At 36.1% G+C, this 15,985-nt stretch overlaps 1 protein-coding gene across 2 annotated transcripts in view; it reads left to right on the forward strand.

Annotated features, from left to right (window-relative positions):
* The window catches only part of MPP6 (membrane protein, palmitoylated 6 (MAGUK p55 subfamily member 6)), a 58,759-nt gene extending 43,067 nt beyond the window's left edge, over positions 1-15,692 (forward strand). For both annotated transcript variants that reach the window (XM_011938552.1, XM_011938551.1), the window contains exons 10-12: positions 6,933-7,135; positions 8,197-8,325; positions 15,247-15,692. In XM_011938552.1, the coding sequence (XP_011793942.1) occupies positions 6,933-7,135; positions 8,197-8,325; positions 15,247-15,423 (509 nt within the window). In that variant the 3' untranslated portion in view covers positions 15,424-15,692. The remainder of the gene's footprint in view (positions 1-6,932; positions 7,136-8,196; positions 8,326-15,246) is intronic.
* The last annotated feature ends 293 nt before the right edge of the window (positions 15,693-15,985 follow it).

Raw genomic sequence — 15,985 nt, forward strand, 5'->3', positions numbered from 1 at the left:
CTGTATTTTCAGTTAGTTCAATTTTACTTTCTTGAATAGGGCTTTCCCCTTCTGTGACCCAGGAATCTCTGGAGTTCTGTTTTTCCTTATACTACCTGATTTTATGTGTATGTGTATACAATTTTTTGTTGTTTTTTAAACTAAAGACTTGTTTATCCAGTAAGTTGTATTTGGTTTTTTTTCCTGGAGACCTCTGTCTCAGAACCCTCTGTCTTTCTGCTTCAATGAGGACTACATGCTGTCTCTCTGGCTGCCCACCTGTTAACACTGGAGTAGTTCCCTTTGTTGTTATCCTGGGTTGAAGCTGTTGTTCCCCCATCCCATTCTTTCTCTTTCTTGGTTTATCACCTTGTTTTGCTGGGGTACATCCTCTTGTATGTGGAATGTAATGTCTGCATCTTTGTGTTATAAAATGTATATTTTCTGCCCTTTATTTGACTAATTAGCTGAGAATAGAATTCTGGATTGTAAAATTCAAAAGCTATTACAATGTCTTCATCATCGCCAAAAGAATCTCTGTACCCATTTCCCACCAACCTCCTCACCCCCTGCTGCCACGAGCAATCATGAATCTTTCTGTAAAAATAGATTTGCTTATTTTGGACATTTTATATACTGGAGTTATACAATATGTGGTATTTTGTGACTGGCTTCTTAACATGTCAGATCTCATCTGTGTTGTAGCATGTATTAGTACTTACTTTCTTTCCCTTGCTAAGTGATTGTTACATGGCTGTACCACATTTTATCAATATATTCATCAGTTGATGGACATTTGGATTATTTTATTTTTAGCTATTGTGAATAATGCCGCAGTCAGCATTTGTATACAGGTATTTGTGTGGACATATGCCTATTTCTCTTGGATATATACCTAGGAATGGAATTTGTAGGTTATATGGTGACTATATGTTGAGCCTTTAGAAGAACTTCCACACTGTTTTCCACAGCAGCTGTATATGTACCCTTTCACAATCCCAGCAGCGTATGAAGTTTCCAATTTCTCTACATCCTCACCAACATTTGTCATCTGACTTTTTGATTATAGTCATCCTAGTGGGTGTGAAGTTGTATCTTATTTTGGTTCTCATTTGCATTTCCTTAATGGCTGATAATGTCAAACTACTTTTCATGTACATATTTGCTATTTATGCATTTTCTTTGGAGGAATGTCTGTTTAAACTGGTTGCCCATTTTTCAGTTAGGTTATCTGTCTTTTTCTTAAGCTGTAAGAGGAGGTCATATTATATTCTGGAAACAAGTTCCTTATTAGATATATGATTTGCACATATTAATATTTTCTCTCATTCTTTGGTGACTTCTCATGTTTTTGATGGTGTCCTTTGATATACAAAAGTTTTTCATTTTGATGAAATCCAATTTTGTATATCTTTTGTTGCTCATCATGCTTTTCATATCTTACCAAATATGATACCATATCAAGGCTTTCCCTAACCTAAGGCCACAAAATTTTACTCCTGCATTTTATTTTAAAAGTTTATACTACTAACTCTTATATGCAGATTATATGATCCATTTTGTGTTCATTTTTGTGTTGAGTGTGAGGAGGGGATTTCAACTTTATTCTTTTGCTTGCACTTTTCCAGTTGTCACAACAGAATTTGTCAAAAAGAATAGTTCTTTCCTCCAATGAATTGTCTTGCCACCCTTTTTGAAAATTGATTGTAAATGTGAAGATGGATTTATAAACCCTCAGTTCTATTCCATTAACCTAGATGTCTGTCCTTACGCCAGTCCCACATTGTCTCGATTACTGTGTATTTGTATTACATTTCAAAACCAGGAATTGTGAACTTTCCCAACTTGTTCTTTCTTCTGAAGTTTGTTTTGGCTCTTCTGGGTTCCTGACATTTCTATATAAATTATAAGATAAGCTTCCAGTTTCTGCAGAAAAGGTAGCTAGAATTTTAAGAGGGATTATATTGAATTCTAGCTACCTTTTCTGCAGCAACTGGAAGTTTATCTTAAAATTTGTATAGAAATACCAGTAAGTTGACTTGAGGACTACTGCCATCTTGTTTTGTTTTGTTTTATTTTGTTTTGTTTTGTTTGAGATAGAGTCTTGCTCTGTCACCCAGGCTGGAGTGCAATGGTGTGGTCTTGGCTCACTGCAGCCTCCGCCTCCTGGATTCAAGCCATTCTCCTGCCTCAGCCTCCTGAGTATCTGGGATTACATGCACCCACCATCCTGCCTGGCTAATTTTTTTTGTATATTTAATAGAGACTTAATTTCACCATGCTGGCCAGGCTGGTTTCGAACTCCTGACCTCAGGTGATCCACCCGCCTCAGACTCCCAAAGTACTGGGATTACAGGTGCTATCTTAACAGTATTAATTCTTCCAGTCTGTGAGCATAGATGTCTTTCCATTTATTTAGGTCTTCATTTTAATGCTGTTTATGGTTTTCATTGTACAAATGTTATGCTTCTTTTGTCACATTTATTCCTGAGTATTTTGTTCTTTTTTATTCTATAGCAAAAAGTATTTTCTTAATTTCCTTTTGGATTGTTCCTTGCTAGTGTATAGAAATAAACTGATTTTTGTGTGTTGGCTTTGTCTTTTAGCCTTACTGACCTCATTGATTCTAATGATGATTTTTTTGTGTGGGTTCCTCAGGGTTTTCTATATACAAAATCATGTCATTTGCAAATAGAGATCGTTTTACTTGTTTCTTTCCAGTCTGGGTGCTGTTTATGTCTTTGTCTTGTCTAATTGCCTCAACTAGAACCTGCAGTGTAATGTGTAATAGTGTAATAGAAGTGGCAAAAGTGAACATCCTTGTCTTGTTCATGATCTTAAGGAGAAAGGAGAAAGCATTCCATCTTTCCATTTTAGCTGTGGGTTTTTCACAGATGCCTTTCATCAGATTGGAGAAGTTCCCTTGTGTTCCTACTTTGTTGGCTTTTTACCAAGAAAGGGTACTGGATCTTGCCAAATTCTTTTTCTTTGTTGATGGTTCATATGATTTTTGTTTTTTATTGTCTTTTAATGATATGATGTATTACATTCCTTGATTTTTATATATTGAAGCAACCTTGTCTTTTTGTGGTAAATTCCATTTGGTTATGATGTGCCATCTTTTTTATATACTTCTAGATTCGGTTGCTTGTAATTTGTAAGGATTTTTGTATCTATATTTATAAGGGATATTGGTCTGTAGTTTTCATTCTTACGATGTCATTGTCTAGCTTTGATATGATAATACAGGACTCATAGAATGAGTTGTGAAGTATTCTTTCCTCTTTCATTGTTTGGGAAGAGTATGTAAAGGATTAATTATAATTTGTTCAATGTTTGATGAAATTCACCCATGAAGCCATTTGACCCTGGGCTTTACTTTGTGGGAAATTTTGATTATTAATTCAGTCTCTTTACTTGTTATAGGTCAACTGGATTTTTTTTTAAATCAGTTTCAGGATTTCTGCAGGGTTCATAGTAATATTTTTTCTTTCATTTCTGATTTTAGATATTTGAGTCTTTCCTCTTTTATTCTTAGTCTATGTAAAGATTTGTCAATTTTGTTGATCTTTTCAGACAATCAAATTTTGCCTTTGCTGATTTTCTGTATTTTTTCTACTTTCTAATTTTTGCTATAATCTTTATTATTTTCTTTCTACTTGTACTTTGGGTTTATTTTACTCTCTTTCTGTTTTTTTAGATAGAGAATTAGATTATTGATTTGAGATCTTTTTTAACATAGGCTTTCACAGCTATAGATTTCCCTCTAAGCACTTAGTTGCATCTTAAAGTTTTTGGTATGCTGCGTTTTTGTTTTCATTCATCTCAAAATACTTTTGTTTTGAGTGGGCGATATACATGTGTGTATATATATATATGTTCAATGATACTTGTCTCTGTAGATGGCTACAGAGACTTTAAAACCATAATCCTGAATATACAGCTATGCAACACAGACCAGTTAGCCAGATCTAAAATAATAAACTGGCTTCTTATGACAACTATTCTGTTCCAACCGTTCTTTCCTCCACAGTGACCCTAAATCTTACATGAATACAGTTACCCTGGCAGAACGGAAACCCATCTTTGTGACCGAAAGTAAAAACCAAAGAAGAAATAGCAATTCATCCGTTAGTTGGTGAAAGCAAGAAACGTAGTGCCCTTCACTGTGCTGCTTAGTCTTAATTCATTTTGTCCCTGTTATTCAGCCCATCCGTTTAGCTCTTAATATGTTTGAATTAGCCATATGATTCAGCTCTTTAGTGCTCATCACAGTGCTGATCTTTTTCCTATCAGTAGCTTTTAAGACAATTATCAAGGGCTTAAAGCCCTCCACAGAACCTTTTCTTAGCATGAGTGGGTTTAGTTCAACATCATACATCTTCAACGTAATGAACATGCTGCTGGACAACTGGCACTCTGGAAGCGCCTGGTCAGCTCTATCTGTAACTGTGCTCTTCAACAGCACCATCTCCTCTCAGAGTATTTTCTTTCACTTGTGATTGCTTATTTGATCCATTGGTTATTTGGGAGTATATTGCTTATTTTCCATATATTTTTGAATTTCTAAAATTTTCTCTGTTATAAAATTAAGGTGATTTAACTTTCTTTATATATTACAAAATGATCCTAAAATAAAATAGAAAAACATTGTAATTTTAGGGAGATAGGCTATGTTATGAATCTTGTTTTCTCTTTAACATTGACATCCTGAGCTTAGTTAACAAATTAAGTATTACTTTGTTGATTGTTTCTTCATTATTTGAATAGCAGCTAAAATTAGTAGTTTTGCCTGTCATAAAAAATTACTTCTAAAAAATCACATTATGTAGTTGCTCAGTATAGAAGTCTAAGGAATCAGTTGTAGTCAAACCATGTTCTAATTTCTCTGTTCTAGACATGGAAAGCAGTTTAAATATGTGACAACGTAGATTGTTTTTTGGAGTGTTAGTAGAGAATAGGATTGTAGCTAAAGTTCACTTGTAAACTGAAGAACATTTCTCTAAGAATTAAGATTCCCTCAGCATGGAGGTGGGGGTAGTACATGTACATATATGTATTTATTTCAAGCAATGCATTCCCTTGTATGGTTTCACTGTAGTACTTCACAAAAAAAAAAAAAAAAACTACTTTTTAAAATTAATGTTCGCAGTGTTGAAGCAAGTCCTATTATGCATTTATTTGGAGCATTAAAAGTTGCCTTTGAAGTTTTATTATACACCTTTGGTGACTAATTCCAGAAACCTTAAAGATCACACAATTTTAAATATGAGAAGCCATCATAGCATCTTGAAGATTCTTTTTTTTTTTTTGAGACAGAATCTCGCTCTGCCGCCAGCCTGGAGTGCAGTGGCCGGATATCAGCTCACTGCAAGCTCCATCTCCCGGGTTCACGCCATTCTCCTGCCTCAGCCTCCCGAGTAGCTGGGACTACAGACGCCCGCCACCTCGCCCGGCTAATTTTTTTTGTATTTTTAGTAGAGACGGGGTTTCACCACCGTGTTAGCCAGGATGGTTTCGATCTCCTGACCTCGTGATCCGCCCGTCTCGGCCTCCCAAAGTGCTGGGATTACAGGCTTGAGCCACCGTGCCCGGCCGAAGATTCTTGAAGATACTTTATAAACACTCTTTACAGTAGTCTAAGATGACCACTCCCAAGGTTGAGCCAGAAAACAAGGGAAAAACGGGAGTCCTATTATACATAATGATCTCATTTGACTCTTATGTTTGAGCATGAGTTTGAAGTTAATTTTGTTCTTATAAAAGTTTTCTATGTTTTATGCTTACTAGAATTAGTCAAAACACTGTCATCTTTTTATTTGGATTACTTTGTTAGTTTAGTTTGGTGTACTTAATAATTCCATCAGTTATTCTGCAACTACTTAGCTAATAGAAACAGAATACTTCTTGTCTCTGATCCAGCAAAGCCCAGAGTAAGGCTAAGCTTGAAATAACACACTCAAAAATTACTTTTCTTCTTCAAAGTTATTGTTAACAAAGTTGTCAGAGAGTACACATTTGCAACAGTTTAGAAAGTGGTAATAACCGTTCCTAGCACAGACCAACTTGCAAAGGATTGTATGTCTCTGAAAGTATTCAAAGCTATAAAATATCAGACAAAAGGATCTCCTACTTCTAAATTTTGACTTGAGCTATTCAATCTCATTTTCCCAGAAATAATATGTCGGGTCAGAGGAGAGGAGTTTAATAGACCATAATAATAATAATGAGTTGGCTAGCTCTACCACTGAAGTGTAAAATAGAACAATTAACGTTTGGGAGTATCAATAAACAGGAAGCTAAAAGAAAGGGTTGGTTTTGAGGTAAGATAAAGGATAGATAATTTGTGGGTAAAACTGCACTTTACAAAATTGGTATTACAACTAAGAATAGGTGAACTTTGCTTACTCACCTTTTGGAACACTTAGGAAGTGTTAATGTGGAAAGAAAGGACGTGATGGATTCCTAAGGAGAAGGAGAGTGCTCGTTAGTTGAAAAGACTCACAACATGCCTCACACTTATTAACACTTACCATAATTAAGAACGTCATTGAAGGCTCTGCTGCTAGGTAAAATTTTGAGTTTCAAAGTGATTTTAAGAAGCCTGTTTTTGGATGCAAATTTTGTTTAGGGGACTACCTCTGAAAATATTCCTCTAAGGTATCAAGAAACTTTTTCTATTAAAGGGCCACATGGTAAAGTTTTAGGCTTTGCAGTCCACACAGTCTGTCACAATTACTACCACCGTTTTAATGGGAAAGAAACCATGCATGATACATAAACAAATGAGTATGGCTGTAGTCCAATAAAACTTAAAGAAGCAGATCAGATTTGGTCATAGGCTGTAGTTTGCTGCACCAAGTGGAAAAATGTTAAGCCACCCTATGTATTTTAGTTTATTTTTTATGCCCTACAATTTCTTTGTACAAAAATCTCAACACTATTTTATTTAGTTACTTCACGGAAGCCAAGGGAAGATGAAAAAGATGGCCAGGCATATAAGTTTGTGTCACGATCTGAGATGGAAGCAGATATTAAAGCTGGAAAGTATTTGGAACATGGGGAATATGAAGGAAATCTCTATGGAACCAAAATTGATTCTATTCTTGAGGTTGTCCAGACTGGACGGACTTGCATTCTGGATGTCAACCCACAAGTAAGCTGCCTGGATTCCAAAGCTGTTTTTTATATTTTATTTTCTGTGGAGTTTTTTTCATGTATGTTGGGGATGTTGGGTTGGGGTTGTTCGTTTTGTCAGGGTAGAAAGGTGACTCCCTCCACTACCTTTGGGTGATAGAGAATGTTATTATGTATACATAGCTAGTTAAATAAATCTCTGAACAATTAGCCAACAGCGGCTTGGGTGGCAATAGAAACTGTGTGATTAGATCTACGGTAGAAGTTTAGTGTATATTTACCTGTTCAAGTAATGCATAAATGCATATGTTAAAAAATGTTAAGTTTAAAACTCAAGTCTGCAATATAAAGAATAAAAAGTTAAAGTCACTCCCCCTCCTACCTGACACACATGCACACCTCTTATTCTCACTCTGTGTTTCTCTCTTACCTACCCCTTCCCACTCCACTACACTCAGCCCAACCTCACCTCCCTACTCAGAGATGAGTTGTTAATAGTTTCTTATGTCTCTTCTAGTCATTTCACTATGCCTTAAATACAAATATATATAAGGTAATGGGTTTTCTGTTTTTGTTGTTTCTTTTTACAAAAATGGAAAAATTCTACATAGAATTTTCAGGGGTTTTATGAAATAGTACTGTTTCTTGAAGATCTTTTTATGGTTAGTTACTGTAGAGCTTTTTTTTCTTTGTAATTGCTATATAGTACTTTATAGTATGAATATATATTCGTTTAACCACTCTCCAGTAAATCAACATTGAGGTTATTTCTACTTTTTCGGTATTAACAGAATTCTACAATTAACATAAAAAGAGTTTACATCACTCTTGATGATTTTTTGATCATTGTTTTATACTTCCGTTTCTTCAAGAGGAACAGACTGAATTTAGAACAAAATAAATGGATCACTATTTTAAGAAAGTACTATATGGAATGAGAATGACAAAACGGAGATAGGTATTAAATTATGTCCTTTACTCCACAGAACAAGTGCAAACAGCCTTTGATTTATACTAAAGGGTAGCAGAATTCTAGTTCTAATATTGTATAAATTGACTTATAATTATTCTTTTACATAGGCACTGAAAGTATTGAGGACGTCAGAGTTTATGCCCTATGTGGTATTTATTGCGGCTCCAGAGCTAGAGACATTGCGTGCCATGCACAAGGCTGTGGTGGATGCAGGAATCACTACCAAGCTTCTGACAGTGAGCTAACCATATGATTTTCCTTCTAAAATCTTTCCTTTTCTTTTGAGCGTGTTTAACTCTTATCTAATTTATTTTTATTTATTTATTTTTGAGGCAGAGTCTTGCCTTCTTGTCCAGGCTGGAATGCATTGACACGATCTAAGTTCACTGCAACCTCACCCTCCCAGGTTCAAGCGATTCTCCTGCCTCAGCCTCCCAAGTAGCTGGGATTACAGGCGTGCACCACCAGGCCCAGCTAATTTTTGTATTTTTAGTAGAGACGGGGTTTCCCCATGTTGGCCAGACTGGTCTCGAACTCCTGACCTCGAACTCCTGATCTGCCCACCTTGGCCTCCCAAAGTACTGGGATTACAGGCGGGAGCCACCATGCCTGGCCAACTCTTAGCTAATTATGCTATGAAACAAACATGCTATATAAGGTGACAGAATAAAAATTAATTTGATGTAGTTAGGATCTGGAACAGTATTCTTTTACTTGAAAATCATTGTACACTTTATTTTAAATCAAAAGTTTAGTTCCCCTTTGTAAAATGAAATGGACCAATATTAAAATATACATATTAATTGAATACCTTCATTTTACTAGTGGGGTGACTGGGCTCCAAGATCATTAACAGACATGTTTATTATATGGTTTATCATTGGTAAAGTCAGGTGTTCTGATGTTTAGTTTCTATTACATTTTTTTTTTCCTTTTTTTCCTCTCTCCTTTTTCACTTAATGGAAATTCAAAAATATATGCAAAAGAGGGGAAAAATGAGCCCTTATGCCCATCGCCTAGCTTCAATAATCATGGCAATTTCTTGTTTTAATTAGACCCCTCCCCACTTCCTCCTCTCCTTGAATTATTTTGAAGCAAATCTTTGATATCATGTCATCCATAAATATCTCAATATTTATATCTAAAAGATAAAGACATTTAAAACATACCATTAATACAACAAAAAATAATAAGCAGTATATTACTGTCATCTACATGCATTCTATATTTGAGTTTCTCCAAGGTTTTTGTTGTTGTTGTTCAAATCAGTATTCGAACAAGATCAACACATTGAATTTACTTGTTGTCACCTAAATCTTTTTCCCAGCTTAATTGAGGTATAATTGATACACAGTAAGCTGTGCGTACCTAACGTGTCCCACTTGATCAATTTGGCCATATATTTGTACTCATGAAAGCCATTACAACCAAAATAATGAACATGTCCATCGTCTCCACACATTTCCCTGTGCTCCTTTGTAACCTGCTCCCTGCACCCTTCCTCCCACCACTCTCACCGTTTCCCTCCACTGTACTTGGTTATATGCCATGAAATCAGGTAGTAGTAGTTTTCTTTGTTCTTTTTCAAGTTGATCCATGTCTCTGCTTTCTGAATGTATGAAACATAGTAAGTGTTTAATGTCTTTGCAAATTCTAACATGTGAGTCAGTTCTGGATTGGTTTTGATTGAATGATTTTTCTCTTTATTATGGGTATATCTTCCAGCTTCTTTGCAATCCTGGTAACTTTTTTGGATGCCAGACATTGTGAGCTTTGTTCTAGGATGCAGTTATTTGGAAATAGTTTGTTTTTTTCAGGTCTCACTTTTTAAATTTGTTAGGTAAGACCCAAGCATTTCTTATTTTAGGGCCAGTTATTCCCCCACAAATAAGGTAAGACCTATTTGGTACTCCTACCACAGGGCCTGTGAGTCATGAGGTTTTCTCTTCTGGCTAAGGGGGAATCGGTGCCATCCCTGGGTACCTCTAATCCTTTCTGGTGATTCTTTCTCAGCTTCAGGTCATACTTGTGTGCGGGTTGGTACTCAGCTGAATGCTGGACAAGGACCTTCTACAAATCTCCAAAGTCTGTCTCTGCTGCTCTTCCCCTCCAGCGTTCCGTCCTGCAAACTCTTGCCACCTGGGTCTCCCTGGGCTCAGCTCTGTCTTCAACTCAGAGTCCTGTAGGATCCTCTGGGCTCACTCTCTCTATCCTACTACCCATAAATTCTTTCAAGCCAGTAAACTGGAGTAATCGTAGGACTCACTTCATTTGTTTTCTATCTTTCTGTGATCTGTTTTTAATATCTTGATGTATAGTATCTTAAAAACTATTTCATACGTTTTGTCCATAAATTAATTGTTAGGTGGGAGAGGTAGTCTGGTGCCTGTTATTCCACCTTGGCTAGAAGCAGACGTCCCTTTAGTACCTTTTAATCTGTAAATTCTCACTGCCACCCTCCCTCCCCTCTCTTTTCACATTGCTTTAGTAGTTTAAAAGAAAAAGTAGATCATTTATCCTACAGCATGTTCCATAATCTGGATTTTACCCATTCTGCCCCCATTGTATCATATTCCTCTATCCCTTCTATTTCCTGTAAACTGATAGGTCGATCTAGAGGGTTGGTCAGACACAGATTCAGGTTATTCAGGGTTTTGGTTGGTGGTTGGTTGGTTTTTGCAAGAATAATTCACAGGTGGTACTTGTTTTATTACATCATGAGGCATACGTCAGGCTTTTTGTCATAAGATTAATCAGACCTGATCTATATAAAGTTCCTCAGTAACTCTTTACCTAATGGTTTTAGCAAACTTTATTGATCTTTGCCTTGGATAAGTATTTTTTTAGGGATGGCAAAGTGGTAGTATTCTAAGTTTGTCATTCCTTCTACATTTATAAAATAGAATTCTTAAAAAGAACTTTTCCTCATCAAGTAGTTGATTATTCCGAGGTACAGTTGATACAGGAAAGGCAGGATACGTCTTTGATACTGTCCTTTGTAGGTCAGCTTTCAGAATAATGAGTTTATTCCCCAAGAGCCTCTAGAGGTTACAGGTGACCAGCTGAGATTGGCTTTGTTTTTTCAATTTCTTGAGCACATGTGTTCAAACTTATTTGATGTGCTTTATTCTGTTGCAGTGATTATTCTTATTGGTGCTAAGATTGTCCCATCATTGACCAACAGGAGCTTATTCTAGTTGGCCCTTGAGACCTTTTTTTTTTCATGACCCTGATAGTCTTGGATAGCTTCCTTGCTATCTGGTAGAACATATGTTCCAGGCTCATCTTGTACATTTTCTGTTCTAGGCCAGGAACCAGCCATTTTTCCAAGATACTCTGATTTCTTTTAGGGTAAATGGTGTTTTAAGACCATAATACTAACAGTGCCCATTGTCACAGAGTTGATCACTGCTTCTTGCTGACCTTTTTATGTGGACAGTGCTAGCATATATGCTTTTCTGTTTGTATGTTTGAAGAAAAATATATCATGAATTTATTCTGATATTTTCCAATCAAATTCAAGATCACAGGATTTTTATTTAACTTATTTTATCTTATATTCCTAATTCCTTTCTCTTATGCTGAAGATCCCAGTTCTCATAAACACTGGAAATGTTAGAATTAGAATGTCACATAATTGCTCATTTGCTTTATTCCACAGTACAAATACAACATTCTGGGAATAAGTATATCAACACAACCACCACTAGTATCATTACTGTGAACAGTCCCCCCAGCTCCCCACCTAGTTCTTTCTGTCTTTAGAGTATATCCCACTAAGTATATACAGTCAGATCACTATGGGTTTTTTTTTTTGTTTTTTTCTGTCACCAGGCTGGAGTGCAGTGGTGCAATCTCGGCTCACTGCAACCTCTGCCTCCCGAGTTCAAGCGATTCTCCTGCCTCAGCCTCCCGGGTAGCTGGGACTACAGGCACGTGCCACCACACCCATCTAACTTTTGTATTTTTAGTAGAGATGGGGTTTCACCCTGTTGGCCAGGAAGATCACTATGTTTTAAAGTCACTTGAAGTACCTTCTGTCTGTGTATTTAGGTCGGTTATTCTTTTTAATGTTTAAATTATTGTGTCTTCAGCTAGTAGGAGGCTATTCAACTTGGCTTCTGAGTCTTTTTAACACGATTCTAGTAGTGTTTGATAATTCCTTGCTTTCTGATGTGACAAGATGCTCCAGATTATTCTACATTTCCTGGCCCAGACCTGGAACCAGCCATCCAGAAGCCCTTGTTTCTTTTAGTGGGAGATAGCATTTAAAGATAATTCAGACAGTAAGAGTGTACATTAAACTCAGTTGGACATCGTTTTTAGACCTTTTCAGTAACCAGAGGTAGGAAATAAATTTTTTGTTTTTAGAAAACATACATCGTTCGTTCAATTTGAAAGTTTGAAATGAAATTTTACATTATTCTTCTTTAGCTTTATATTTGCCTTTTTTTCCTGTTATCCTGAAAACCTTGGTTTGTGATTATATTAACATCATTTCTTACATGTATATAAATATAATTTAAGTACATGCACATATGTAATTTCTGAGTAATATCTGTATTAACAATATGATTAGTGAAAAGATTGAAGTTTCAGTCTTTTATTAATTGTTCTTAGGATATATCCCACTAGATTTTTTTTTTCCTTCAACTTTTGAGTTCCAGGGTACATGTACAGGATGTGCAGGTTTGTTACATAGGTGAACATGTGCCATGGTGGTTGGCTGCACAGATCAACCCATCACCTACGTATTAAGCCCAGCATCCATTGGCTGTTCTTCCGGATGCTCTCTCTCCCCTGTGCTCCTACCCTGATAGGCCCCAGTGTGTGTTACTCCCACCATGTGTCCATGTGTTCTCATTGTACACCTCCCACTTATAACCCACTAGATATTATCTTCTTTTAAAGCCACCGAAATAATTCCTTGTGGCGTGGTTAAACCACCAACTTGGAACACAGGTTTATTTGTTTTATTTTGCTTCTGATTTTTAAGAATGGCTTTTATTTGAATTTAAATTTTGTTGTGTAATTCTGTACAACATTTTCATTGCTCCAACATAAATCTTAAAACAAATCTAGCTTTTCTGTGCCCTCTCCGTTTGTTTCCTCCCACCCACATTGGCGACCATTATTGCTAGCCATTTTACCATATTAGTTTCCAATATAAGCAAGTGTGCCTGTGTATCCTCCCCCCCCTATTTTATACATAAATCGTACCTTATGTACAAAATGTACCTGCATTTTCCCCATATCATTATATCCTGGAGACCACTCTGTAGCCAGAGAGAGAATCTTTATTTCCTGTTCCATCTGTATGGCATATTCCATTATTGTTACCAGGTTTTTTTTTTTTTTTTTTAAACAAATCAAATGGCTAACGGCTGTAATAAGCAAGAATTGCTTTCAAGTTGAATTGTGCCCTGTTTACATATCTATGATCAGAGGTATTTTAGTTGTTTCAAACTCATTTAGAAATCTCAGTATTAGCTGAAATGTAAGTATTAGGGTCCTTCAGGCCTGGCAGTGAATCCACTTCTCTCTCTACACTTTCTACACAAATGACATTGTTGGGTGCTTCCATCAACATCATTTATATTCGTGCCATTGTTATGCTAATGATTTATGTACAGCTAGCTCAGACCTCAGAGCTCTGATTTGCATAACCAGTAGCCTACTGTACATCTCCACTTGGATGTCTCACAAACATCTTAAGCTTACCATATTACAAAGCAGCACACTTCATTTCCCCCAGAAATTGTGCTCTCCCCACCCCTCCACTCTGTATCTCCCACAGCCACCCATTTACCTTAGTTAGAAACCTAAGAGCAATTCATGACTCATTCATTTTCCTCCCTTTTCAAATCCTAGATGATGTAAAAAACTAATCTTGATTATTTCATCACCAAAATAAATTTCCAGTCTCGTGTCATTTTCATCTCCTCTGTCACCATCATAATCTAGGCAACCCTTTTCTCTGACCTGGATTCCTGCCATCAGTCTCCCTGCTTCTACTCGTGTCATGCCACATTTTCACTTGAGGCCCACAGAGGTCTTTCGATCACATAGGGGTCCTCCATGACCTACCTGGTTCCCCAGCCCTTTACCCATTCCGGTGTTCTTTCAGTATCTTGAACGTGCCAGGATTGTTTCCTTCCTCTGGGTTTTGCTCTGCTGTTTCCTCTGCCTGGATGCTGACCTCCTTATTTTCATTTAGTTCTCAGCTTAACTGTCTTTTACTACTCAGTCTCTTTCCAATCACTTTATCTAAAGTAGATCTCTTAAAATTCTTTGTGCCTGTTTTGTTTCTTTCATGATAGCTATCACAACTTGGAATTTTTAATATTTATTTCTTCTTTATCTCCTCCACTAAAGGATAGGAACCCTTTCTGTTATTCATTGTTATACCCACTGATTCTTAAACATAGTAGACACCTTAATAGGAACTCAATAATATTTGTAGAATATATAGAAGTATAGTGAAATTCAGAACACATCTTACAAAAAGCTTTACTTATGTAGAACCCATTGCTTATGTACTCCCCACATCATTCCACAATGACTAAAACTACTTTATGAAATATGAACAGTGCCTGGACAAAAACACAAATAAACATGTGAGTATGTGTTTTGGTGCAGGATGGGCAGCATGTAAGGTTAATCTTCAAAAAACACTTCTAAGATTCTCTGATCTTATCTTAGAGAAAGGTAGCAAATTTGGCTTTGAGCTTAACAGCCACTACAAATTGGGTTCCATGATGTACATAGGCCATAAGATAAAAATCTTTTGAAAAGGATGATATAGTGGAGCTAGAAACCAGTCACCTACAGTAATTCTTTTGTTACTGTAGATTCACTGCAGTATTATTCACTCCAAGATTATTGTCAGCAGTCTTTTAATTAGGAATTTTATCTTAATATCAGTCAAACAGAAGATGCAGAATACTCATAAATGTAAACATGAGTATTGTTGGAAAGAATAAGACATGAACAGATGGCAGCGTTGTCTTTAACACTATATGGATTAGACTTTGAGGATTAATACCAGAATTACCAGAAATATATCTAACCTATTTATTATATTCACTTCTAGTTGGAGTTTGAGCAAGTAAATATGCATTATAATACAAACATTTCCTTTTAAAACTCTTCAACAGGACTCTGACTTGAAGAAAACAGTGGATGAAAGTGCACGGATTCAGAGAGCATACAACCACTATTTTGATTTGATCATCGTAAATGACAATCTAGACAAAGCCTTTGAAAAACTACAGACTGCCATAGAGAAACTGAGAATGGAACCGCAGTGGGTCCCAATCAGCTGGGTTTACTGATGATTCTGTAAGGTTAACAATGAAAATTAAACTTTTAAAAAGTGACTGCAACAATTAAACCCTTCTACTGAGAAAATACATCACAGTTAGAAGATCATCTGCCAAGTCCGGGCGTTTTTATGGTGTAGATTGAAATAACAGTACACTGTTCTGAATTTTTATATAAATTGTGGTTGGGAAGGTGTACTAATATATAATTTATCTTAATTTTTCTAACTTTGTATGGATAATCTTTCTATTCATATCACATAAAGAAATGCGTTGAAGCATTTTGTATATGTTTTGATTTAGTACCCTTGCCTTTTTCATCAAAGGAGTTTTCAGATCATTCACTCTTAACATTGGTCTCATATTTTCACTGTGATAATGAATATTACTTGAAATAGTTTTGTAAAGCTGTCATTTAGTTCAGTATTGAAATAGTGAAGGGTTAGTCTTAATAGAAGAAAATATAGTTATTGACCTTCCTTCTTATAAATTTCTTACAAAAGCAGAATTTTAATGTCAGTGTTACAGCTAGTCTACTACCATCTAAATCTGACATCAAAAGTCTGATCAGTTT

Source organism: Colobus angolensis, unplaced genomic scaffold (genome assembly GCF_000951035.1).
Source record: "Colobus angolensis palliatus isolate OR3802 unplaced genomic scaffold, Cang.pa_1.0 Scaffold175, whole genome shotgun sequence".
Taxonomy (NCBI): domain Eukaryota; kingdom Metazoa; phylum Chordata; class Mammalia; order Primates; family Cercopithecidae; genus Colobus; species Colobus angolensis.